This window comes from Callorhinus ursinus, unplaced genomic scaffold, assembly GCF_003265705.2.
Source record: "Callorhinus ursinus isolate GAN/ISIS: 27379988/994484 unplaced genomic scaffold, GSC_fseal_2.0 scaffold22, whole genome shotgun sequence".
Classification (NCBI taxonomy): domain Eukaryota; kingdom Metazoa; phylum Chordata; class Mammalia; order Carnivora; family Otariidae; genus Callorhinus; species Callorhinus ursinus.
In genome coordinates, this window is record NW_027397084.1 from 11,062,336 (window position 1) to 11,088,806 (window position 26,471).

At 44.3% G+C, this 26,471-nt stretch overlaps 1 protein-coding gene and 1 non-coding gene across 2 annotated transcripts in view; both read right to left on the reverse strand.

Moving 5' to 3' along the window:
* LOC112837931 (glutathione S-transferase A3-like) overlaps positions 1 to 26,145 on the reverse strand; it is a 46,810-nt gene extending 20,665 nt beyond the window's left edge. The window contains 4 exon segments of the mRNA XM_073904932.1: positions 15,009 to 15,206; positions 17,787 to 17,838; positions 19,002 to 19,108; positions 26,007 to 26,145. Of these exon segments, the coding sequence (XP_073761033.1) occupies positions 15,009 to 15,206; positions 17,787 to 17,838; positions 19,002 to 19,108; positions 26,007 to 26,013 (364 nt within the window). The 5' untranslated portion in view covers positions 26,014 to 26,145.
* Positions 20,621 to 20,722, reverse strand: LOC112838082 (U6 spliceosomal RNA). The gene has a single exon (XR_003211882.1). It is a non-coding gene; the product is annotated as a U6 spliceosomal RNA (small nuclear RNA).
* Positions 26,146 to 26,471: the final 326 nt, after the last annotated feature.

Here is a 26,471-nt window from a genome sequence, read left to right on the forward strand (position 1 = left end):
CAATGATTACGTGGATACATCAGTTTCAGGTTTGTTTCTCCCCATTTGGAAAAGAAAAAGTTACAGAAGAATTCAACTTCCCCTCTCAAAGCTACCACCAGGCAAAGACCCGTTGAATAGAAGGTTCCTCCTTACCTCTGCGGACCTCTAGTGGTGTCAGCAGGAGCGCCGAAAGGAGCCAACCAGAGGGGAAATGCAAGGGGGAGAAAAGTACATGGTGTTTGTGGAACGCATGGAATGTATGATAGCCCAAACATGTTTTCCTTAGACATGCAATTGAAACCACCCAAATGAAAACTCGTCCGTTGGTGATTGTTAAACACGTTTCCTTTCAAACAAAAAAAAGTTGCTATAGGTACAACATAACCACCATATAATTACCACATTTTGCTTGGAAGCACCTTGAGGAAAGGATCTCATGCTAAATTTGCAACCCAGGAATTGCTCCAATCAGAGCTGAATTCATGGCAGACCAGTGACAGACATCATGGGAGGATGGCACCTGTCTGCATCGTCGTGCTCTTCACATCCAGTTCTCTGGAGTTGATCCCGGACAAGGGTAGAGACTCAAGGACAATTGGGCCTCGCCTGCCTGAGTTTGGATGAGAGCCTGCCAGGGACCTGGTTATCAAGAGATAACTAAAGGCAGCCAAGGATGTTGGATAAGCAGTTGTGTTCTGTCCTGGGCACTCTCTATATGGCAAGGAGACAGGCTCAGAAAGACAAAACTTGCTGAGTCAAGGAGCTGCCTTGATGCCAAAGTCTGTGCTATTTTTACCACCTGTCTCTCACCCACCATGGGAGGAAGAAATCATACCATGATCTGGGGCTTGAAACATGAACCAAAGCCACCACCACTGGAAGAAAGTGAGGGTCTGAAACCTAAAGCAGGCAGAGGTGAAGGTCGGAGGGGGTCAGGGCAACCCAGGACTTTGACCCCTGAGTAGGGCTGCCAGTAAAATCCAGGACATATGCAACATTTGGGACATACTGGTACCAAAAAACTCTCCATTGCTTCTCTGAAACGCAAATGTAACTGGACGTCTTGTATTTTTACTTGCTAAATTAGCAACCCTACTTCTGAATGCCTTTTGTATCTGGTTTGTTTGAGTTGGAGGCAAGGGCCTTGAAGTTGTTCTTATTAAGTAAATGTTTGATGGCTCCTGTGGTGTAGACAACAAGTAGGGGATGAAAGGCAATAGAACATTCTCACACCTGGGGAGGATAGCACTCTCCGTGGGGAGCCAAGAGCGTGTTTGGAAAGACAAGTAATAATACAAGGCCACGTCAAAAACTTCAGTGGGCACCCAGATCACCTGGGATCTGGTTAAAATGCAGAGTCTTATTCAGTGGGTCTGGGGGAGGGCCTGAGACTTTGCATTTCTAACACGCTTCCAGGTGCTGTCCATACTGCTGGTCTGGGGCCACACTCTGAGTAGTGTGTGTAAACCATGTAAGCTGAATGGGTAGTTCAGACACAAGTGCCCTCTACAGATGGAGCCTTCCGCCCTGGGGTGGGGGACAGAGGCACCTGGGGCCAGCCGCTGAGGTGTCAGGATTCTGTGCTTCAGATAACCACAGTCTTGGGCATGGCTGTTATTTTTCGGCTGCTGTCCCAGTCCAACTGTGGGTCTTAATTGTTTACTTTTAGCAAGAGACATACAAACACTATTGGCCTGGGGGTGCTACCTCTTTTCTGCCAGTGGAAAGATTTCTGCATTTCTACAGCAGTTAGGCTGGCCATGGGAGCATTTCCTACCTGCAGACGTTTGCGTTCAAGAATGAGGATGATCTCGTCTCATCTTTCCATCTCCAGATCAAAGGAACCCCTTCCCCACAAGCTCACTTTTCAGAGCTTGATTGTTTTTGAATTATAGGGGGCAGGATTGAATTGTGGGGCCAGACCCAGAGAGGTTCATAAGAAGCCAGCTGCACTGGGCCTGGGCCAGCCTTGGGAAGCAGAGAGGTTTCCCTGCCCCAGATCAGCGATGTGGATGCTACAGAATGAAACTGTTCTAGATATCAAGGCCTGGCACCTCATATTTGGCAAACTTGAAGGCAGATGGTGGCTTCAGGGTCATCAGCAAAAATCTCTACTCTTCTCTAGGGTTGGAAAGAAAGAGAAAACCTGCAATGTATCTAGGGTCTGCTATGGGCCAGGCATTATGCATAAATCCATCATCGGATTCACACACACACACACACACACACACACACACACACACACACACACACATCCATGTTGATGTAAGAGGCAGAAAGCAGCTGGGTTTTTTGTTCAATGCAATTGTGAGAATAAATGTCTATCTTTAGAGTACTGATAGACACACACACTTCAAGTCTTTTTGCTTTTGTTGATACAGATGCCCTGATTAAACAGAAAATTTGATTTTGGAAATTGTTCGGATAGGGTATAATCTTACCCGAGAAAAAGCCTTTGTAATTCCATTCCCTAGAAGAGACTGGGGCTGCCCCACCTGTTCAGTGGACATGTCTCTGGAGGTATCATCTGATTCAATTAACTCTGGCATCTCTTCAGATCCCAAGATTCCTTTGTCTGCTTGTTTTGTACTTGACCGGATGCTTTATCACTACATAAAGCTATTCTCTTTGATGCCTTCTGGGAATAATAAATGCAACTAAGTTATAGTTTTTAATTCAGCCACAAAGTCCTGAAGGGAAAAATAATCAAATTAAGTAGATTATTGAATTCTTTTGCAAATGTCAAGGGACAACAGAGGCCTTCAGACTATGGGGAAATACTGACTCCTTCTAGGTATGCACCCCAGCCCCGTAAAGAGGTGATCCAGCTTAAAGCAGAACTTGAGGCTTCTCCACACTCTCCTCTCCCCCGTACTGGTGTCCTTGGTATGCGCAGTCTAATAACATCGCAGGCCCTTCCCGCCCCTGACCCTCCTCTGCTAGTGGGATTCACAACAGGCATTCCTAGGCCAGGCAGAGGAAACTCCCTTTCACTCATTGAACTTATTCCATTAACTTCTCAGAGACCTACCTCACAGTCATAGGTAAAACCTGCCTAGCACAAAGCTAGACACAAGGAAGGCACTCAAAGACGGTAGTAAGAGGCTATGGAAAGAGAATTTAGAAGCACCGAGGAATGCTAATAGAAAGTGGGGGTGAGAGAGGTAAGTCAATTGCCTCTGGGAATGAATGGTTGCTATCTCACATGGTTAGAAGTCTAGCCATGAAGCCAGCCTCAGTCTGCCAGGCAGGTCTTGGGAGATGCCGCCAGGGAGAATGGGGCCACATAGACTTACCAACCAGGATGCCCATAGTAATCTACCACCACTACCAGGAAAGCAAAAGAGAACTGCCTCTCTGGCCCCTTCTGGGGCCACTGGCCTGGTGGACCTGGCTTGTTAGAACGGTCTTACCTGGAGCCTGGGCTGAGCAAGGATGTCTCTGCAGGACTGGACTCCCTAATGCTATCAGAGGCCATGCTGGGAAACAAGATGGAATAATCTCTCCCCAACAAGTGTCTGGATCTTTTTAAAGCCTTGTATTTTACAGTTATTTGCTCTTAACTCTGGAAAAGGAAGGCACCTTGGGCCTGGCATGTGTAGCCCTGGCTTTTCCCCCTCGTCCTGGTTCTATCTCTGGGAACCTTCATCCTCCGGCTTCTCAGGGCCTCGAGTTCCTCTGTACGATCTCAAATGATGGTATGGCTCTCGGAACATTGTTGAGAGGATTAAATATTATAATGGATGTACAGCACCTGAAAGAGAGCCTGTTCCATAGAAAATTTCCCATAAATGTTACTTTTCACTCATGCCACATGTCTGAAGCAATCTCTGTGTTGTATAGTTTCAGCGTGAAGAACCTCTGGTCCCTGATATACCCATACTTATCTTCTGATATCTGAGATTCCTCTTAGAAGGGACAAAGGTTTTTACAATTAAATATGAGGTAGAACGTACAAATCGGGCAGAGAGAGGTTACATAAATCTGAGAACTAACTGTGGAGGGGAAGAGTGTCATGATCAGAGAAGCCAGAAGGAACAGGACCCCAGATGGCTTCTCAGACAAAGATGGCGGTGTCTTGTAGGGTCAACAGCCCCGCGTCTGTGTCAGCTCTGCAGGTCTTAAGATACAATAGAGTAAAGTGCCTCCAGAGGTAACACAACAGGAGAAAACTTCCTTTCATAAAAAATACAGGAGACAGCTTTAAGAAGAAGGAAATTCTGACACATGCTACCACATGGGTGAGCCTTGAAACCAAACACAAAATGATAAATATTGTATGAGTCCACTTATATGAGGTACCTAGAGTGGGCAAATTCATGGAGACAGAAAATAGAACAGTGTTTACCAGGGCCTGTGGGAGAATATGAAGTTATTATTTATTGGGTATACAGTTTCAGTTTGGGATGATGAAAAATTTCTTCAGATGGAGAATGGCGGTGGTCACACGACAATGTAAACACACCTGAAATGTACACTTAAAAATGGTTAAAATGGTAAATTTTATATTATGCATGTTTTACCACGAAAAAACACAAAGAGGAGGGGCACCTGGGGGGAGCGCAGTCGGTTAAGCGCTGAACTCTTGATTTCAGCTCAGGTCATGATCTCAGGGTTGTGAGATCGAGTCCCACATTGGGCTCCATGCTCAGCGCAGAGTCTGCTGGAGATTCTCTCCCTCTCCCCACGCTCATGCTTGCGCTCTTTCTCTCTCAAATCAATAAATAAATCTTTTAAAAAAATGAGAAATAAAACACACAGAGGAGACATATATACAAACCAGAGACACCTGTTACCTTGCAAGAAGAAAATAATTGCCTGGAGCATCAGAATGTTCCTGGTAGCTGGCCAACATACCCACAATCCTGGACATAAAAAAAAAAGTCTGTACAAGATGCCGTGATGAACGCAGAATCCAAGGTAAGAAAGTGGGGTGATGTTGAGAGCTGGCTTGATTCATGAAGTTATAAACTCAGGGTCCACCATCAGCACTTCCCAGGGCAATTTCACAAACTAGTAGAGAAGAAATGGTCATATTTGTAAGCCCTGGATTGACACTGCTCTAACTGCCCCAAGGGGTTGGCTGATTAATTCCTGGCTTCTGCAACCCATCCAGGCACACAGATTGGGAGGCTCTGTGTCAGGGGGCCCAGAATACTCATGTTCAAGTGCTGGAACAGTCTCCAAATTCCCGTCCTTTGCACCCTGCCTTATAAAACTGCTAAGTGAATTCTAACTCCCTTTTAAATTAAACCCTATTTTCTTGAGGTTAGACCTCAACATCCTTAACAGACTTAGGAGCTTCTGAGATATCCTCACAGAACTTTGACATTCTCTCTTTGCCTAGAGGAGTCTGTAATACCTTATTTCATTCACTGTTGAGAGAAGGAGCTACCAGCTCAGGCAGGACACCCTCTCACCCATGAGGGCAAGTCTTATTGGACCTGTCCGCAGGAAGTGAAAGCCATAGGAAGATGACCCAGGGTTATTACCTTGGCATTGTGGGTTCATGCCAGTTTTATCTTGGAGAAGTGAATGGTCTGTGACAGAAAGCAGATCAGAGATGGCCTGGGGCTGGGGGTGGGAGCAGCCTTTGACTGGGACAAAGAAGATTTTGTGGAATGGGAGCATTCTAAAACTAAAAAAGAATTTATAATTCTATTTTCTAATTTAACCAACTGAGCCATCTGGTTAAGCATCCGACGCTGGATTTCCACTCAGGTCATGATCTCAGGGTTGTGGGATCGAGCCCAGCAACAGGCTCCACACTCAGTGGGGAGTCTGCTTGTCCCTCTCCCTCTACCACCTACCCCACCTCTCCCTCTCTCTTGCTCTCTCTCTCTCAAATAAATGTATCTTAAAAAAAAAAAGAAATGTGACGTTTATAAGAACAGAAACAGAAAACACTGAGCTACAAATGTAAGATTTGCCCCCTTTACTCAGTGTTTGCTTTACTTAGTTAAAAAGCTTTATCAAAAAAAAAAAAAAGCATCAAGTTCCAATAGTATTACAGTCTGAAAGAAAGAAGTCTTAGCCTTGCAAGGTTTGGGGGCGAATACAATTGATAATGGTTGGAAAGGGCTATGGGAATAAAACAAAAACTAAAAAGCACGATATGCTTGCTGACTCAGTATGGTAACAAGCTGCGGAGGGCAGGGCATGGGAACACCCAATCCAAATCTGCCTTTTCTTAAGCAACCAGGAAAGACTATCTCCCAGCTATCTTCAGTCTCGCAAACTGAACACCAGGCTAGTGTCAAATCTATTTAAAAGACCATGGATCCTGACTGCTGGGTCTGGGTTCAATTCAGCCACTCATTAGCTTAGACCAATTTGCCTCCCCTCCATGAGTCTAGTTCTTCCCATCCCTAAAGCCGGAATATAATTCCTGCTGGCAGCACACAGGATGGGAGCTTGGCATATGGGGTAACAGAACTGCTGAGCCTCACTTTCCCTATCTGTAAACTGGGGAGATAGTAAACCTTTGTGGCCAGCATGCCAACTCTCTCCTCCTGGCAATGCCAGCCCACTCCTTTGAGGAACCTCTTCTGCCAACTCCCAGTGGCTGCAGCGTTACCTCAGTGCTAGCCCCTGGGTCACCTGGCATGAGGATGAGCCAACCACAGAAACTTGGAAGAACCTGAGGCCAACACAGAACGAAATCTGGGCAATCCTGATGGTCTGAAAGGTCTCTGGATTCGTACTTGTTCTTTCAAACGTATGAGCTAATAAACCTTCTTTGCTTAAAAGCAACAACCAGCACCCCGTGCCCCAAATCAAAAACCAAAAACAAAAACAAATCCTTTTCTCCCAATTTTGCTCAAGGCTGGCAAACGGGGGTGGGGTGGGGTGGGAGGGGGGTTGCGGGGCTTTGTCTTTTGTCTTAAGTTTTTCACTCTAGCCCTGTGCAGAGAAACTCATGCAGCAATCCCACATTCTAAAATCCAAGCTGGAGTCCAAAAGGAGGACTAATTATCAACACCAAGTTAGGAAAGGTCATTATGGGGCCACCACACAGGTTTTAATTCTTTGTATGCTGAGGTTTAAACAAACAAAACAAATGGTCTTTAACTGAAACGGAAGATTCATAGTTGCCAAGAAAAGAAATTCTCACCTTCTAGAGTGCTAAACTCTTGAAATGGGAGAACAAAGCAGGTAACAGGATCTCCATCCCAGTATCTTCTGGAAGAGAGGAACTCCAAGGCCCCCACTCTCTGTTTTACGGGTATATTGAGCTGACCGTCTTCACTTGTCCTTCTTTTGGTCCAAAGCTATGACTCTCTGGTGGTGGGGGAGAAGTCGAATGTTGCTGGGTGCTCTTGGGCTCTCTGAGGCTCACTTCCTTGGGTACCCAGAGTTACCTCTACTAGTTGGGGTAACTAGGCAATGGGCCCAAAGAGAACCCTATAGGGAAGAATGAAGGTGTAAAAACTATTACAATAAAGACAGCAAGTTGTACACATGGGGTTATTGGATGATGAACCATGCTTTGGCCCTGGCCGGCCGTCCCTCTGTCAGGTGCTTTTAGGGTGTACTCGGAAAATGTGCCAGGTTGGGGTCAGACCTAGGGCTTGTTTTCAAAAGCCAGGAAGTAGAACCCTAGGCAAAACAGGCTTAGAGCTTTGGGAACTAAATCACGCTGCGCTTGGATTCTCAAGGGAGGCACCAGGGCAAGACCCAGGGAGTGGGAAGACCCAGGAAGTGCTTTTGTTTAAGAACAATCCAGGGAGGGGAGGATTTTACTCTTTCACTGTGAAAGTCTTCTAAACCATTGAATTATTTACCAAGACCATGTGATTATAACAAATAGAGATTGACTTACAATTATGAATCATGAAAAATAAGTTCTTTTCCTTTTCTCACCTAATTTCTGCCAGGTCAGACTCTTAGCTTTGGTGGAGGTCAGAGGAAAAAGTCATCTCACACAGACAGTGGCAGAGTTTTCCCATGAGAAGCCTTTTCTCCCCTTGTCTTACGCATCATCTGGTAGTTGGCCATGGCCTTGCCAGAGTGGCGAATGAGATCAGGTGATTAGCTCAATGAGAATCCCTGAATTGGGATTTGACCACGGTGGGAGCAAGAGCTCAGGCCCTACACAGGCTGGGCTGGGGGACACTGAATGGCCCAGGTGGTCCTAACTCTGTTGATCAACCTGTCGCCTGAGTTGGGGAGGAAAAATGGATGGGACCAGATATCGTGTAGGAATGGTCTTGGCCTGTGGTGGTCCTGAGGAAAGGGCATGACGTCTGGTGAGCCATTAGGTCATTTCACAAGTAAGGACATGCACGTGGATACTCACTCAGAAGCTGACCAAGTGTGTGGCCCGGGCAGGATGGCCCAGTAGCAGTTGAGAGCTGGTAGAGTCATGTACCTCAAAGGACTGGCAGGAGCCCTGCTCTAGACCACAGACCCCTCCACTGGAAACCCCAGCTGTGCCTGGAACATCACCCTCCACGGGTCCTCCATCCCCCACCACACAGGGCCCTGATGTGGGACTGAGTTCCAGATTACCCAACTTGGGAACACCGTAGTTACTCTTAAAGGACAGGAATCTTTGGGTCAATTCGTATAAATATCGGTTATATCTTAATCTCAGTGTTACTTGTTTCAGCAAAGTAAAACCCAGTCTCAGGTGGCTCTGTTTCGTGGAAGAGAGTTGTCTAGTTGTCCAAGTTTTTTTTTTCTCAGTCTCAGAATGATGTTCTGTGGAAATCCTGTTTCCCTAGTTTTTCTCACAGGATTTTCTTGCATCAGCCATCATCTTACTCCTGATTTGTCATTTGTCACTTTTTTTTTCTATACCAAGTACTCAGGGTCATTGTGGGTGTTGGGGGAGATCCTGGGCCCCAAATCTCTGCTCCTTCTTCCAACAGTGGTCCTGATCTCGGTACAGACAGTAAGAACAGTGCCTTACGTGGGCCCTACCTTGCCCTAAATAAATCAGCCTCTGATTTATTGACACAGAACACGATTTCATCAAAGTTGGAACCATCATCCACAACTGACAAGTTTACAAAAATTTCACACACCAGAATGGCTTTGTATTGCATTTAATTGGTGTTTGCTGTTTTCCTAGCTATATGGTTTTGTTCTTTTCAGACACTTGGCTCCCAGGATCTACAATTCGCTTCGCTGGGCGGCCCATACCAATGCTGTGACCAGACCATCGCTGTCTGCCACGGTAAGGCCTGCTGCCATTAGAAGTGCAGGATGCTTCTGACCACCTTCACGTAGTGGCTATCTGGGGGGGGGGGGGGCTTCCTCTGACTCCCAGGCTGCAGGAACTTCTTAATTGTAGGGATGTTACTGACTCTTGTTTTAAATGCCTGCGATGAGAAGCGGTAAAGTCAGAGCCTCGATAGCAGTCGTGACCTTTAACAGAACTTTGCCACGGGAGGGGGGTGCTTAGACTGTCAGCTTAGGGAGCCCAGTGGGTTGAATCTGAGTTAACCCCTCAACTGTTTGCTGGGGGTTTCCGGAAAGCTAATACAATGGCTAGTGTGTTTAGTGTGAATGAAATTATCTTCTTAAAAACTCATTGTCCCAAGTAGATGGCACATATTAAAAACTCTAAAAAATTCATATTCTTTGACCTATTAATTCCTGTTCTAGGAATTTATTATAAGGGTGAGCAAAGAAATCGTGTAGGGCATGAGCAAAGAAATCATGTTAAGAATGTTAGCAGGGTGGGGGTGCCTGGGTGGCTCAGTCAGTTAAGTGTCTGCCTTCGGCTCAGGTTATGATCCCAGGGTCCTGGGATCAAGCCCCACGTTGGGCTCCCTGCTCAGCGGAGAGCCTGCTTCTCCTTCTCCCTCTGCTGATCCCCCTACTTGTAGGCTCTCTCTCCGTCTGTCAAATAAATAAATAAAACCTTAAAAACAAAAAAGACTGTTAGCAGGGTGAACATTTGGAAATAACCTATGTTTCCAAGAAAAGAAAACTGGTCATATAAACTATGGTATGTCCTTACGAGGTATATAAGCCAGTAATTTAAAATGACTCATATATAAAAAGAAAGAGGAAGGTCCCTGTATTGACAGGGAAAGAGCTCTAGAATGCACGGTTTAGTTTAAAGAAAGGGGGGAAAAAAAAAGCCCAGGGCAAACAGAATATATTTGCTGTTTTGTGTAAGAAAGCCAGGAATGGGGATGAGAGAGAAATAGATGTTCATATTTGCTTGTATCTGCATAAGTAGGAACACTGGGAAGTTACACAGGAAACCAATAAAAGTGATTATAGGGGCAGAAAGGTGGGAGGGCAGTGGTGGGAATAAACTTTCTCAGTTTATGCCCTTTTTATATAGTTCTGATTATTCAAAAAGATGTGACTCTATCGCCTAATGAAAATAAAATGATATTATAGAAGAATATTTGCTGACCTGTCAAAACATTCATGATAATTTTTTTTAAATGTTAAAAGCGGGCCACAAAACAATATTTAGTATGATCTTATTTTGAGGAAAAATGTAAAATAATAGATCAGAGAGTCTAATCCAGTAGTAGCATTTGGCTAGTTAGGTCTTTTCTTTTTTTGTTTCATACAAATTCCTGAACTTTCATTTTTTCTGTAGTAAGAAAAAAATACTATTCTTAAACCACAAAACCTATGGTCACCTCTTAGATAAAATGTTTCTAAGGAATTGGAAGAGAGGCCAGCTCTGGTCTGGCAGTGGCAGGATTGAGAGAGGGATGTCTAAGGACCAGCAACAGCAGGAGATAGGCAGGGACACTCAGGCAGTAGCTCTGAGCAATGGAGGGACATGGTGGGGTGTCCTCAGCATCAGGGGCACTAAAGGGGGCAGAGTTGTCCCGTAGGCACTGGGGAGGGAAACGACAAAGACAGACTTGTCAGCCTTGCTTCATCAGGAAAAAAACACTTAAAGCACACACACACACACACACACACACACACACACACAAAAGGAAAGCACTAAATGTTTATGTAGAAACAAAAATAACCTATCTCTCTCCCATCATAAGGGTTTATTTCCTAATGATCCTGTAGTACGGAGCAGGAGAAAATTGCCAAGATGCAAGAAATAATGATTTTTTAACAAGTCTTCTTTTAAGATTGACCTGGAGATACATTTCATTTTAGTCTTCGTTTCTATTCACTTTGTGTGGCTGGGCTTTGTGTGGATGTGAATATGCTACCTTTAGCAAAGGGAAGTCAGAACAGAAGCATCGAGTTCTTCCACCATTAAAATCACTTCTAACAGTTGTATGTCTGCCCAACTGAATTTGTTGCCAACGAGAAAATCCTCTCCATGGTCTTTCAAAATCTACAGAAAGAGAAATAACAAAGAATATCAAATAAAAGTAAAGACTATTTTGCCTGGCTAAACACTTATAAAAGCAGGGAGTCTTCTGTCCAGATCAAATTTACTAAAGAATCTTTTTCTTGATAATCTCCAATACTGCTGGAAAGGATCAGATGAAACCAACTCTTACGCACTCAAACATTTCTGTAAATTGGCACAGTCTTGTTGGAAGTTTGTCAGTGCTTATCAAGACATTTTAGGTAGTGAAGGGCTGGAATGGAGCTCTCTCTTATAAGCCTACAGCTGGTTAAGTAAAACTATACCCACCAATATAGGGAGACACGAAGGTCATGATTAGTTAGGATCAGGCTACTATACCACAAGTAGAAAATAGTATCAGAAAGCCCATTTAACATTACAATTCAAATAATCATACAAGTTTTTTTTTTTTTTTTAAATGGAAGGCATTTCAACAACACTGTACATTGCTCCCGAATAAAGAGGAACTGGATCGTCTAGGACTCTGAGGTACTGGCAAGACTCTTCATTACAGCTTCATCAGTAGTAAATCATTGTTTCCCGAGACTGAGACTGAGGAGAAATGCCACGGAATTCTCTGTCTGGCAAGCCTTCATTTATGGAGCCCTCTGCTAACAAGGCTTTCTTACCATGTCCCATGCTGTCCTCTAAGTTTGGAAACTTACCACATGTATTTCAAGGACATTCGTAATTAGTATTCACTCCAAAATGACTTTGGGAAAGTTGTAAATTTAAAAGACCTTGTTCTTTTGATTGAGGCATGATTAGCCTCCAGTATTAAAGAAACATCTGACTCGGTGAATTTAAGGTGCCGATGCCCTGGGCTGCTGATGGCTTATTTTAAAAAATCAGAACAGAAAGGCTGTATCCTTTCGTTGCATTTCGTTTATTGCCATTCTGTTTTGTTAGAGGTTCCACATAATTCCGTCACGTCATTTGTTTTGGAACCCTTATTAAAGTTTTGGTTCGAGGACAAGAAAGCACTACCCTAGCTGGTCTTTTCAGATATTCATTCGGGAACTACTCTTCTGAAGTAAGTCCTGGATCCCGGCATCCCGGGAAGCGTCAGCGGGAACTTGCTGCGCCCGAAACCCGCCTCTCAGTTCTCGACCCTCTCTGGAATGGGAGGAGGAACTGGGGGGTAGCTGAAGGACGCCAGCAGCCGCGCCCCCTGCTCCCCCCGCCCCCTCGCGGGATCTGCGCGCGCAGCGGTCGCCGACCCGGACCCAGGCTCTCGCGAGAACACCCAGGCCTCCCTGCCCGGAGCGGGTGAGACCTTGCAGCCGCGAGGCAAACTGGATCCCCGCCGCCTACGTTTTCAAAGGGGGAAAGTAACGAGTTCTCGCTCTCAACGAGTAAAGCAAGATCCTCCTCTCTTTCGCGGGGAGTTTGAACGCAGCCAGCGCGATCGTTATCATGAGGTCCAGGGTGCCATCATGTAACTTATTGATCCTGACAAAAGAGCGCGTGACTCGCGTTCCCACGGTAACCTTTGAGTATGGGGTGTCCTACTTCGCCACCGCGATGGCGTAAATGGATATTGGGCCAAATGACTTTTCACATCCCTTCCCTTGAGAGTCCATGCCCGGGAATGGTTTCTGGAACCAGAGCCCTCCAAGGGACCCAAGGATACTAGGGTCTCTGGAAATGTTCTTTGGATGAAGGGATGTGTGAAAAAAATAAGCGCCTCCAAGTTGAAATCTGCCATAAGTAAATAAATACATTATTATGGTTTTAAAAAACCCAATCGAGGGGCGCCTGGGTGGCTCCGTCATTAAGCGTCTGCCTCCGGCTCGGGTCAGGGTTCCAGGTCCTGGGATCGAGCCCCGCATCGGGTTCCTTGCTCGGCGGGAAGCCTGCTTCTCCCTCTCCTGCTCCCCCTGCTTGTGTTCCCTCTCTCGCCGTGTCTCTCTCTGTCAAATAAATAAATAAATAAAATCTTAAAAAAAAAAAAAAAAAACCCAACCGAATTAAGTTTACCAGAAGTGCAAAACTATTAGTACCAGAGCATTTTCCCTTCTTTAGGGAAGATGTATAATTTAGCAGGTCTTACCCTGACCTGGCAACTGAGAAAGAAAAGTTTGCTTTCCTAGTCAGGTCAGACAGATACCTGGATTTCATTCTCTAAAATTTTCCTTTCATTGACAAACACAAAAAGCTAAAAACAACAACAACAATAACCAAGAATGGTAGATCTATTACCATTGATTTTTTGCGTGTTGGTGCAGTTATGCTGTGCAAGTTATCTTTACAACCAGTGTGCAAACATTAAGGGTTGTGTGTCTGTGTATCCCCCACTGTATGCTAATTGCTCAACAAATTTGGTTCAATGGTCATCTTTGTGTTTCGCATTTTAATATATATTAAAGCATAATTTACATTATTGTCCTATCTGAATTACAAATCATTTTTCTTACAGGTTAGATTGTTACCTAGCTGGTCACCTTTAATTGTAAAAAAACAACACATGCATCAAAACTATGAGAAACAGATTGCTTTTGCATACTACCACTTGTTTACATTATTATAAAAGGATTCTTTTCACACAGTTTGAAATTGCTTCTCTTGCCATATACTTCTAGGACTGTGAGTTAGGATGACTAAGTTCATTTTAAAGTTGGAGCAATGGAAAAGTTGGGGCATGCTGCTTCTTGTTATGGACTTTGCTTATTCCTATGATATACTCTCTCTCTCCTTCTGAACAATTGAATTTGGATCTTTCTCCCACCATGTCTTCTATATATATGTATGGACCATCCCACAGTGTCGTGCTTATGGTGATGAGATTTCAAGGACCATTAAAATGGCCCTTTGACCCCAAATCCAGATAAAACTTTAATAGTTGTAAGTCTTCGCTTTGTCTTTAGTTTACTTATCTCCTATAAAACTGAACCATTCCTGGGAGTAATCAGCCATCCTCAGTCAGGCCTAGCATAGTGTCCAGCACATAGTAGATGCTTGTATATATGTGCAAAACTGTGGACACCAATCTTCACCCCTGAGTAATTGTGATAAAACTCAACAGCTCCTTCCGTCAATAGATAGGGTCTGTTTTCTGGGTTGATCTCATGACTTGCTTTGACTAACGGAGTGAAGTGGAATTGGCCAGTTCTGAGCCTAGAACCTAAGAGGTCTTGTGTGCTTTCAGTCTCTGTCTTAGAACCCTCCCTAGCTACCCCAAGAACAAGCTCGGCATGAGAGGATGAGAGACACATGGCCCATTTGCCCCTCGGTTGATACTCAGCACCCAAAACCAGAGCCTCCTGGCTGACTATTGGTTGATCACAGACCATATGAGTGAGTCCAGCCAAGAGGAGTCAAGCCTGGCCCAGATAATGCCAAAGCCCACGTGACACAGTAATAAATGCATGCTGACTTAAGTCACTGTGTTTCAAGGTGATATGTTGCACAGCATTATTTGTGGTAATAGATTATGGATATAATGCTCAATGTTTGTTTGCTGAGTCAGTCATTTCCACCTTCATGTAGAATAGTTTACCAGATCATTTTATGAGAACATATTTTGTTAGGAGTGGAGAGAGAATATGAGAATGTTGAATGCCCACCACTATAAGTAGTAAAAGGGAAGAACTGGAGTATTTATTCACTTATGCATCAAGACGATGAGAAACAGATTGCTTTTGCATGTGGGTATGGCAAGAGCATCTCCCCTTTGTTCCCCCCTTGCCTTCTCCCCCCAGTCTAAGTGGAAAGGCTACACCTTAACTGGGTCCCAGGAGGTGCAGGACTACAGAGCTTAGATAAGAATCAAGTACAGACGTGAACACTATGCTACCTGTCTCCTTCAGGTCCTTCCCATACAAGTCGTACTTGGCAGCAAGGTAGCTGAGGATGACTCTAGTCTGCGTGAGCACCATTCCATCAATTTCAGTCATAGGCACTTGGCCGAAAAGCAAGCGTCCATCTGTGGATTGAGCAAAGTGAGGTTAGGATACTGTCCTTCCATGGTCCAGGTAAGCCTGTAGGAGGGTCTCTTCTAATTTTGTTGAGTGATTTTGTTTTCATCCAAAGTAGTAAGTTGAAGACCCCAGTTGTTGAGGAAATGCCTACCATTTGCTTTATGGAAAATCTGAGATTTGTTTGATGGTTTCACACATTTTTGTGTCTTGGTTAATCATGATTGTTTAAGACGCTATACATTTACTATGACTGTGTTATAGTATAAGTGCTTCTGGTTCTCAAAGTGCATCTCAGGGTGGTGGGTTGTTAAAAATACTCACCCCACTCCCCAGATATTCTGATTCAGGGGTGGAGGCTGGGAGCGTGAATTCTTTGAAAAGCACAGCAGGTATCACTCTAGGTCTATGTGGCAGCAGGACGGATGTGACAGCAAGAACCGTGGCAGATGAGGTCCAAACGCCAGCTTTAGCCCTCCCCAGCCATGTGACTATAAGCAAATGACCTATCTGAGCTTTAGCTTCCTTTGCTCTAAAACAATAATAATATCTATCTAGCAGGATTTTTGAAAAGATGAAATGAGATAAATAAACACTGAATACTGTCAATAATTAGTGTTTAGTAAAGTTAAATTTTCTTCTTTGTGAGTGACTGCCTATATAAGTAATGCATTTAAAGATGTACTATAAATAGTGCTCTTCATAGGTTCTTGAAGAAATAAATGGCCTTTAAATTTCCTTTACCACCTGTACATTGCTGAGAATCAGTAACTTTTTATCCAGAATAGGAACCGGATTTCACTAGTGCATTGGCGAAGGCCAGAATTAATTTCCCCAACTTCCAGTACTGTTGCTACTTGACTTAATGACAGGCAGTAGAGGATGGTGGAGAGGAAACCACCATAGGAACTTTCCAGGGAGCCAGTGTCCCTGTCTAGTTGATGACTTCAGGCTTCCCTGAGTCTATTTTCTGATCTGCCCATTGTAGAATTTCCTTGAGCAGGAATAAGATCATCTTGTGACCATGCTTTTGAAATATTAGTACTATTATTAATGGAGAGACTGCAAAATCTCCATTTCCTAAAAGCAGTTCTACATTTGTCCAAGACTGAATGAAGATCTAAACTGGGCTCTGTGCTACTGCTTGTTAGTGATGCAGAAGATATTAGATTATTAGATACGATCCATGCTTCTAGGAGCTGATGATCTTCAGAAGGATTTTTAAAACTCTCGGATCAAGAGTATAGGAAAGGATCTTGGAGATCATTTAGCTCACTCATATAATAGACCATGGCACTGTGAAGGCCAAGGGGGCAAACATGACTTGCTCGAAGTCACAACAGAAGTGGGCCTCCTGACTCTTCAGCCCACAGCCCTCTCTGCTGTCCCTCTCTGTCTCCTATTCACAAATAATGGTAATGCCCAGGAGAGTGTCTCAAGCACAAGAGTAGCATCACAGACTCAGGGAGGGCTGGAGGATTTCATAGGGTATTAGGGAGGAGTTCTTGCCGGAATGATCATGGAAAAGTTTCTGGAGATGCATTTCATTTACTTATTCAATACATATGTACTTAATCCCTACCACGTACCAGTGACTGGCCTCATTTGGGGTGGAGTAGGGCAGAAACAAAGAGAATGGGGAGCTTCAGGGATATTCCAGACAATAAAGTTCCTGGACAAGAATTGGGTAAGGGGCTAGCCAGCCTTCCCCATTTAGTGAGATCTACTGGTATACTGCATCTGTGACCACAGAGATTATTTTTATTTTATGGTAAAGAGATAAGATGCAGAGAAGTTAAAGGCCTTCTGCGAAGTCATACAGTTTGTAAATGGCAGGTCTGCTGATTACTAGTTGAAGGTTTCTCAAAAAAATAATATGCGTCAATTTCATGACTGTTTATCAGCAATGGTGGGGACATCCATGTTTCCTTAGGTAAGGAAAGTAACGTTGTGGCTATTAGAAGGTTAAGAAGCACTATGAAAGTACTAGTCTTTTCTCTTGGTTTGAGAAACTTTTCTAGGAAATCGTAAGGGTGAAAGACTTCCGAATTTAATCAAGTTTCGGTCTTTTCGATAGTCTTGGTTCTACAATTGTGACCTGATAAAATGGTGTCTGTTAATCTGTTGAAACCACTAAGAAGAACGGATATGAGCCATGAGAACTAGAGAATATTTTAGCCCAAATTCCCCTTCCCTTCCAACCCACTGGATCATTATTTAAGAATTCTTCAAGCATTCTTTTTTTTGATGTAGTGTTCCATGATTCATTGTTTGCATATAACACCCAGTGCTCCATTCAATGGGATGGGGAGTATTGAACCAGTTAGCTGAGTCAAACCCGGGCTACCATCTCTCACTGAGGTCTGGGTCAGAGTCTACTTGATAAGCTTTTATGACAGCTAAAGACACAAAGCAGATGATAAATTTAGCCCTGTGACAGGGTTACAGTGGGCACTCAATCAGTGTGAGCAGTCCTTTTTCTAATAGGTGTCACTCCAGAGTTCTGTGTTCTGTATTGAAATGAATATTTCCAGAAACAAATGTTTACTTTTTCCAGTAAGAAAACATTGAATAAATCTCAGGCTCACCCTTCAGCAACTTCTCATATTGTTCTGTTGTTTCAATAAATTCTTCTTCAAACTAGATAAAGGATAGAAACTTTGTTATAACTTTAATGTCCTCAGAGGAGGGGGGGGGGAGAGAGAGAGAGAGAGATTCACAGTATAAAATGCCCAATAGTTTTCAGAATGAAAATTTTAAAAGGAACCACAAAGTTGTCAGTTTCCACACAGCTGAAAATTCCTCCAATGTGTGTGTAGATTAGCTTCTACGGGCATGGGACTGGCACCCCTTTGGGGGTTTTGCCTACTAATAGGATATCCTCAGCCCCATTCATATTTTCCCTTTTCTTCACCTTAGCTCTTTTTTCTCTCCAAATTCTTGTCCTTTTCACCAGCTTCCCCCAGTGATTTCCCTTTTTCCATTCCTCTCTTTCTTTTCTTTTCTCTCTTGTGTGTCATTCTCTCTCCCTATCAGGTCAAATTAAATTTCTCTTTAATGCTCATACATCAATGAAAGGGATCTGAAGATCATTATTCAGGTGGGGTTACCATTATTTATTGATGGAATCCCTAAAGCTTCTGTGGGAAAGATTGATTTTTTTTTTGTCCCCTAAACCTTGAGATGCGGGTAGGATAAGGTGAACAAAACAAAGAAGGTCATGCACGAGTCCTTGTCTTAAAGAAGATGGCATTCTTGTATGTTAATAATTTAAAAAAGAAGATGGGGAAAAAGAAGTCTATACCTTCCAAATAACTTGTGAACATCTATGGAAAAGTCAATGGTTAAGGAATTCAGAATTAAGGAAAGATCCCAGTGGGGCAGACTTTTCCGAGGAAGGCTCAAGAGGAGACCAGACTGCAGCTGGGCCTAGGGTTCCAGTTGGCAGCCATGGGTAGAACGAGACTGAGTTGCCAGGCCAGAGCTGGAAAGACCACAGGAAATTAGCTGGTTCCAGTGAAGACAATAATCCAGTTATGGGTTTCCTCTCTCTCCTTTGTCTTATGAGTCACCAGGACCTCTTGGGTCCCTATGAAGCTTCCAGACATCTCCTAGGCTTCCACCCTCCCAACCTTGCTTAAACAGAGGCCTATGATCCCTCTCTCACCTCTTACAAAGAAAGGTAGGTGGAAAGGGAAAGAGTGGATCTATCTTGAAGGCACCATCCTAAATTTTGAAGGGGGAAGAGGACCACTCCAGTCCACCCAAATTACCCTCCTTCCTTTTCCCAGTCAGGAACCAACCTCCACTCCAGCTGCAGCCAGCAGCCAGTGGATCGACTCCATCCTGCCCCGGCCACGAAAGTAGAAGAGCTTGGGTTTGGTTGCCATGTCTCTGGGCTTGGGGTTCTCTGAAGGGCAAAATAAGAAAAATAAGAAAAGCAAGAGAACAATGATCACAGAAGCAGGATGGTGGTTACCTCCAGTGAGGAGAACGAGGGTTGTGATGGGGGAGGGATACGGGGAAGGAGACTGGAGTGCTATTAATAGTCTGTTTCTTAAACAGAATTAATAATCAGTCTTTATAACTAGTCTTTAAACTGCAAGTAAATGCACTCTCCTGTATGTATGCTCTCTCACAACTGAAGAAAAAAAAAAGAACAAATGATATATATCAAGGTATCAAGGTATTCCATAGATTTGAGAGACTGTCTCTGGTATTTTGAGACAAGAACCCAGAGTTAATATGATGGTTTCGTGAATGATCTTGCAAAAGAAAGTATTATCTAACAGTGTCAAGGAGTTGGGCCGGTTTGGACTGAAATGATCCGTGGGAGTTGGGCACGCTTTCGTTTCTGTCACAAGACTTTTCTGAGTGCTGGGAGAGGCACAGACAAAGGCAGGCCTAGTCAGGACCAGGATTCTAGTCTTGACCCAGCCACCAGTGAGCCAAGCAAACTTAGGCCCAGTTCAGTACCTCTGTCTGCCTGCATGTCTTCATCTGCAACTGGGAAGGGGAGGGATGTCCCTGGGTGACCCGCAACCTTTTAAAGAAGAGGAGAGAGCTAATGCAAGTGCACCTGATTGCATTTTCCACCTCGCCATGGCAAGGGCCACAGTGGTCATTATGTTAGTGACCCCTGCCTGTCTCACAGGATTCCTGAACATGCTCTGAGAATACTAAAAGCTCTACACCAACTTAGAGGACTGCTGGGTCTCCTTTTCTCAAATTTGCCGCTCCAACCCCATAGGCAACAATGCATGCTTCAAGGAAATGGCAAAAAAGCCAAGCTTCTGCCGCAGGCGGTGCATATGGGTGCTGTGGCTGGGAGGGTGCTCAGGTGTACCCGCGGGGTGACACATGGCTCTCGGAGAGGCTGACCTCAGCTTCCCAACGTAGCACTCACCATGGTCCTTCGCCCACTAAGCCCCAAACTGCCAAGTGTCTTGTCCTAGCTGGGATTCCACTTGAGGATGCTGCCTGTGCTAACAAAATTCACAAGAAAGTTAAAAATCAGAAGATCAGTAGCTCGGCTGATGCTGAAAACTTTGACTGTGAATACCCACAATCATATGACAACTAAGTTACTCGGGTTCACAAAATCTTACAGGTGTTTTGAAGCAATGTTGCCTACAACTACCCTCTTTTCTTTTTTTTTAAGATTTTATTTATTTATTTGACAGAGAGAGAGACACAGCGACAGCAGGAACACAAGCAGGGGGAGTGGGGGAGGGAGAGGCAGGCTTCCCGCCGAGCGGGGAGCCCGATGCGGGGCTCGATCCCAGGACCCTGGGATCATGACCCGAGCCGAAGGCAGACGCTTAATGACTGAGCCACTCAGGCGCCCCCACCCTATTTTCTTATATGTTGGATTTACAGTTTAACTCTTGGAAAAGTTGAATTCCTTCCCTCCTTTGTTTTTTTTAATATGGAACGTGTCACAAATGTATGCGTCATCCTTGCATGGAGCCATGCTAATCTCTGTATTGTTTCAACTGTAGTGTATGTGCAGCCAAAGCCACACTAATTCCTTTCTTGCTGTGGTCTTGTCATGCCCTGGGCACTGCCTCTGTTGGGTTGCTGTCAAGATTCATTCCTTTTAAGTTGCCTCTTTAGCTACTGAGTGTTGAAAGTTTCAGGAGCTTCCTAAAACCCCACTACTTTATTGTCCTGGGAGACACAATGATTAAAAAGGAACCCAAATTCCCTGATTAGAGAAATATGTTTCAGTGTAGTAACTCACTACCCACACACCTTAGAATGAACCTTACAATAAAATCAGTGTGGAGAAAATATGACAAGAGGGAGAAGAGAAATGGTGGCTTCGTGTTAACCTTTCCCCAGTGAGAAAACTCCTAAATTTTCTGGTCACCTACAGGGTCTCAAGTAGGATGTTTAAGGAGCAAATGTAAGCACTGTTAGAAGTCAGAAGGAGGAAGCATAGCAGTTCCCCAGCATGCCAACACAGCAAGATGCGCATGCCCAGTGGGTCCCAGTGCTAGAGAAACTCACATCCACGTGGGCCATGTTTCAGGTACTGACCAAGTGTCACGAAGGCTGCAAGGCAAACAAACAACCAACTACAAACATCTAACAGCAGCAAACTCTGGGCGACTGACAAATGATTCAAGCCCTCTCTCCGAGAACCCCTTCCAGGTCTCTGTCCGTCCTGCTGCCTTCAGACAAAAATAAAGCAATACTGGTGAAGTTAAGTATCACCGTCCATCTTGAGGAGCTCCATCTCTCCACTCTCTGCTTAGCACACAGAGCTCCAGTTTGACCCCTCTCCACTTGCTCTGAGGGACAGGGATGAGGCTGTGAATCTGGCTGGGGCTGGTCTCGGGTTAATTCCTGTTGTTCTGTGTCCCTGAAACCTTCAACCAGTCCAGATTCCGTTTGAAATAAATCTTATGGTGAAAGAATGTGGGACATAGAAACACCTGCGAATACCCTTTTTATAGTAATTCTATCCCGCTCCCCCAGTTAGCCAGAGCTGAATGTTATCCTTTGGTTTAGACCATGGATCCAGAAAAGGTCATGTCTGGTAGCCTCCAGAAAGCTGTTTCTAAGCAACCAATGGTCACTTAAAATGCAGGCTGAATGGTCTTTCTTCTGACTATTCTCTTAGTTATTTGAAACCTATGGAGATTAAAATCCTAGCCCCAGATTGCCCATGAGAGACAGATATCTAACACGACTACTGAGTGTCATAACGTGGAGGCTCCAGACATCATTTTGTTCCAGAGACCCAGTGAACTCTCTCAGATGAAAGGAGAGACAGCAAAATGTAGTCCTAAAATGATCAAGAGAGGGCAAGCTTCTTGCCAGCATGGCAGAAGCAACACTCAGAGGGACGCAGAGATATGAGCCCTTGGAGGTGCTGGAATAAAACAATGGGGAGCTGGCAGCATCAGGTAGACGGGAGTCTGAGTACGAGGGATGGAAGGTGGTGTGTTCCGTTGGGAGGGGTGTTGTCACCAGGTGAGAAGGGAAAGCTCTGTGCTCCTTAAGGTCTATTACCAAGAACGTGGATCAACAGCCCCCCTGGCTTCCCTGAGAGAATGAACACTGAGAAATCTGAGGGCGTGGCTGTGGATCTGGTCCCATTCATTTACAGCCCCTCTGCCCGGCACAATACCCAACCATGTCCGGTCCTCAAACGGAAATAAGTGTGTGTTACTATCCCCATCTTTTAAAGGCAGGGAGCTCCGGGCTTTAGAGTCATGAGTCCTCACTAATGTTGTGCCACGTTTTTCCACCTCTGTAAGTCGCAGTTTCCTAATCCTTAGAATGGGTGTGATGGTTGCACTGCTGACCTCAGGGGGCTCTTGTGAGGACTGAGGACTGAATAAAGTAATGGATAAAGTACATCCTGCAATGGAAATTTTCATTCCTTTCATGATAAATAAAGGGAACAAAGGAGAGTGTTTTCTGGATTTCACCCAAAATGCAGACACTCTGCGAACACAGCTGCTGGAAGATCCAGAACCCGAGGTGTTGCGCTCACCAGAAACAAGTTTGTTTTTTGTGCTGCTAATATTACCAACAGGTATATCCTGAATTAAACCTGGTTCACCAACTAGGCTTCCCGCACAGGGCTTATTACTTTGGGAATTGAAAGCCACCTCTTGGGACTCGTAAACTTCCCCCCTGTGCAGCTTCACCTGAGATGAGCCATGGGATGCACCCTCCCCCCTAACCCAGAGCCCTGGGGACCCATGCCTAAGGCAGGTGCAGCAGAAAGCAGTAACGATGTCATCACAACCTTTGGATAGTCAGAGTGTGGGTAAAAACATGCCCAAAATCTTTTAGAAAATGTGGGGGGGTGCCTGGGTGGCTCAGTCGGTTAAGCAATCCACTCTTGGTTTTGGCTCAGGTCATGATCTCAGGGTTGTGAGACCAGATCCCCTGTCGGGCTCCATGCTCAGCGTGGAGTCTACCTGAGGATTCTCTCCCTCTCCCTCTGCCCTCCCCCACTAAAATAAATAAATAACATAAAAAAAAAAGAAAAGAAAATGTGGAAGCACTCATATCTGAGTTTGCCCCAGGTACCAATAAAAGCAAATAACTAAGTTGAAATTTTAGCTCTATTTCTCACTTGAGCAAGTTTTTTAAACTCTGAGCCTCAGTTTCCTCATTTGTGCAATAAGAGTAATAATTCCTAATTCATGTGGGTAGTTATGAGGGGGAAATAAGATAATGTGTGCAAATCACTAAACACAGTAAGGACTCAAATAATGACACACACCCATGAACACATGCATGCCTGCATGCACACATAGGCACACACACATCCACATCTCCAGATTGCAGCAACATTCACGTGCGACAGAAAAGACTTCTTTTCTGAAATTTGCTTCTGAAAGGAAGGGAAGGCATTCTCTAGGAGTGTGATTTTGGACTATTAGCATCGGCTTCACCTGGAGGCTTGTTAGAAATGCAGACTCTTAAGTCCCTGGGTTAGAGCGACTGAATCAGAGCCTACATTTTTCACAAGACCCCAGATGATTCACTTGTATATTAAAATGAAGTTTGAGAAGCCAGGTCTGGAGAGAAAACCCAGCAAAACTGTATCTGGAGCTTGGTGTGTGGTCCTAGGTCATTCTTCTCAGGGACTGTTGTGCAGGTGTAAATTGCAGAAAATCGTGCTTGAAAAGTAGGGTGAGCAAATGGTGAAATGCCGGAGTTGTGTGTGGCTAAGAAGACAACGAAGGGCAGAGAGGAAATTGGGGGTAATTATAAGTGAACTTCCCATGGTAAATCATTTTTGTTGACCCCCTTTGAGGAGATGTAAGGCTTTCTTCAATCCCCAAGTTTAACCAAGTAGCAGGTGTGTAGCTTCCTTCCAATCCTGGGGCAGGTCTGGAAGAAATGTCAGGTGCCTGAACTATAAAAATGCAAGTTGGCTCAGAATTTGGTAATTTCCTTCATTTCTTCCAGTTTTAACAGTCTTTCTGATCTAATGTCTCTTCCCTTGTCTTCATTCTTTGCCCTATGCTCCTAAATGTGGAACACACGCATCGGGAGAGCAGCCAATCTTTTTGGGGTGAAAATTGAATATTGAATTTTCTGGATAATGAATAATTTTTAAGGGGTTAATTTAAGAGGCTGCCAGTTTTAGCAGATGTTTTGGGCCAGAATATAAGATGTCAATTTTAAATCTATTATTAATAGAAATAGCTATAACATTTACTTTAGCTTCTCCAGTGGATCAGAATGGCCTATCTTCATTACAACCAGCAGATCAAAATGTGTCACTGAGCAAAAAAAAAAAAAAAGAAAGAAAGAAAGGAACCTCTCCCAGATAACCCTGTATTCCCCACAGAACTTAAATTTGCTAGACTGGGGGTGCCTGGGTGGTTCAGGCAGTTAAGTGTCTGCCTTCGGCTCAGGTCGTGATCCCAGGGTCCTGGGATCGAGCCCCGCATCAGGCTCTCTGCTCAGCAGGGAACCTGCTTCTCCCTCTCCCTCTGTGCTCCCCCTGCTTTTGTGCTCTCTCTGTCAAATAAATAAGTAAAATCTTAAAAAAGAAAAATTGCTAGGGCGCCTGGGTGGCTCAGTCGTTAAGCGTCTGCCTTCGGCTCAGGTCATGATCCCGGGGTCCTGGGATCGAGCCCCACATCGGGCTCCCTGCTCCATGGGAAGCCTGCTTCTCCCTCTCCCACTCCCCCTTGTGTTCCCTCTCTCACTGGGTCTCTCACTGTCGGATAAATAAAATCTTTAAAAAAGAAAAATTGCTAGACTGGACAGATGTAGCATCAATTTAGTCCTAAGTACATAATGTTTCAGACAATATGTTCCAAGTTGGAAAATAGCAATATTAACAGCATAACCAAGACTTTCAGTAGAGCTTCAAAGTCTGGCTAAATATAGCCTTAAAGTTACATTCCATTTATAACTGACTAGGAATTATTTCTCTTCTATTTTCCTAACCTGAACTATTAGCAAAATATTTCTTTAAATTTTATTGTTATGTTGATCACCATACATTACATTAGTTTTTGATGTAGTGTTCCATGATTCATTGTTTGTGCATAACACCGAGTGCTCCACGCAGAACGTGCCCTCTTTAATACCCATCACCAGGCTAACCCATCCCCCCACCCTCCTCCCCTCTAGAACCCTCAGTTTGTTCTTCAGAGTCCATCGTCTCTCATGGTTCATCTCCCCCTCTGATTTACTCCCCTTCATTCTTCCCCTCCTGCTTTTTTTTTTTCTTAACATATATTGCATTATTTGTTTCAGAGGTACAGATCTGTGATTCAACAGTCTTGCACAATTCACAGCGCTCACCATAGCACATACCCTCCCCAATGTCTATCACCCAGCCACCCCATCTCTCCCACCCCCCCACCACTCCAGCAACCCTCAGTTTGTTTCCTGAGATTAAGAATTCCTCATATCAGTGAGGTCATAGGATACATGTCTTTCTCTGATTGACTTATTTCGCTCAGCATAACACCCTCCAGTTCCATCCACGTCATTGCAAATGGCAAGATCGCATTCCTTTTGATGGCTGCATAATATTCCATTGTGTATATATACCACATCTTCTTTATCCATTCATCTGTCGATGGACATCTTGGCTCTTTCCACAGTTTGGCTATTGTGGACATTGCTGCTATAAACATTGGGGTGCACGTACCCCTTCGGATGCCTACATTTGTATCTTTGGGGTAAATACCCAGTAGTTAGCAAAATATTTAATTAGTTGATTTGATATGTTGATTAGTTGAATTGGACATGTTATCAAAATGTAAGCCTCCTACATGGAACTAGTTCTTCCGAAAAACAGCTCAAGTACTTACCTGGCATTTTTAATACACAGCCCAAGGATATTCCTGGGTGGGGTGAGGGTGTGAGTCACTTCTGTAACAAGCTGGTTAGGGAGGTAGCTCTAGTCCAGCCTCACATGCCAAGCAGTTTCTCCAAAAAGCCCAATATTTCAGTTTTAGAAACTATATTTCCTTTCCATTAGGGTCTAATGGATGGAGTTATGTTTCCAAAACTAACGAGAGGTCGATTTCTACACCCAGGCTTATAAACTGAAGTGAAAAATGTACCTGAGCCATGAAAAGAGATGCTCACCTGCCCAGGTGATTGAGGCTGCTGGGAGAATAAACAGAGTGGACCATCACCTGCCCCACTGGTGTTTAACGATCAGGACAAGTCCTAGAAAAATTGTTTCAGGGCTTAACTAGAGACTCCTCTGTTTTTCAACTTAGCACAGACACCCCAGGGATGCAGGACCTCAGAGGAAGACCCCTATGTCA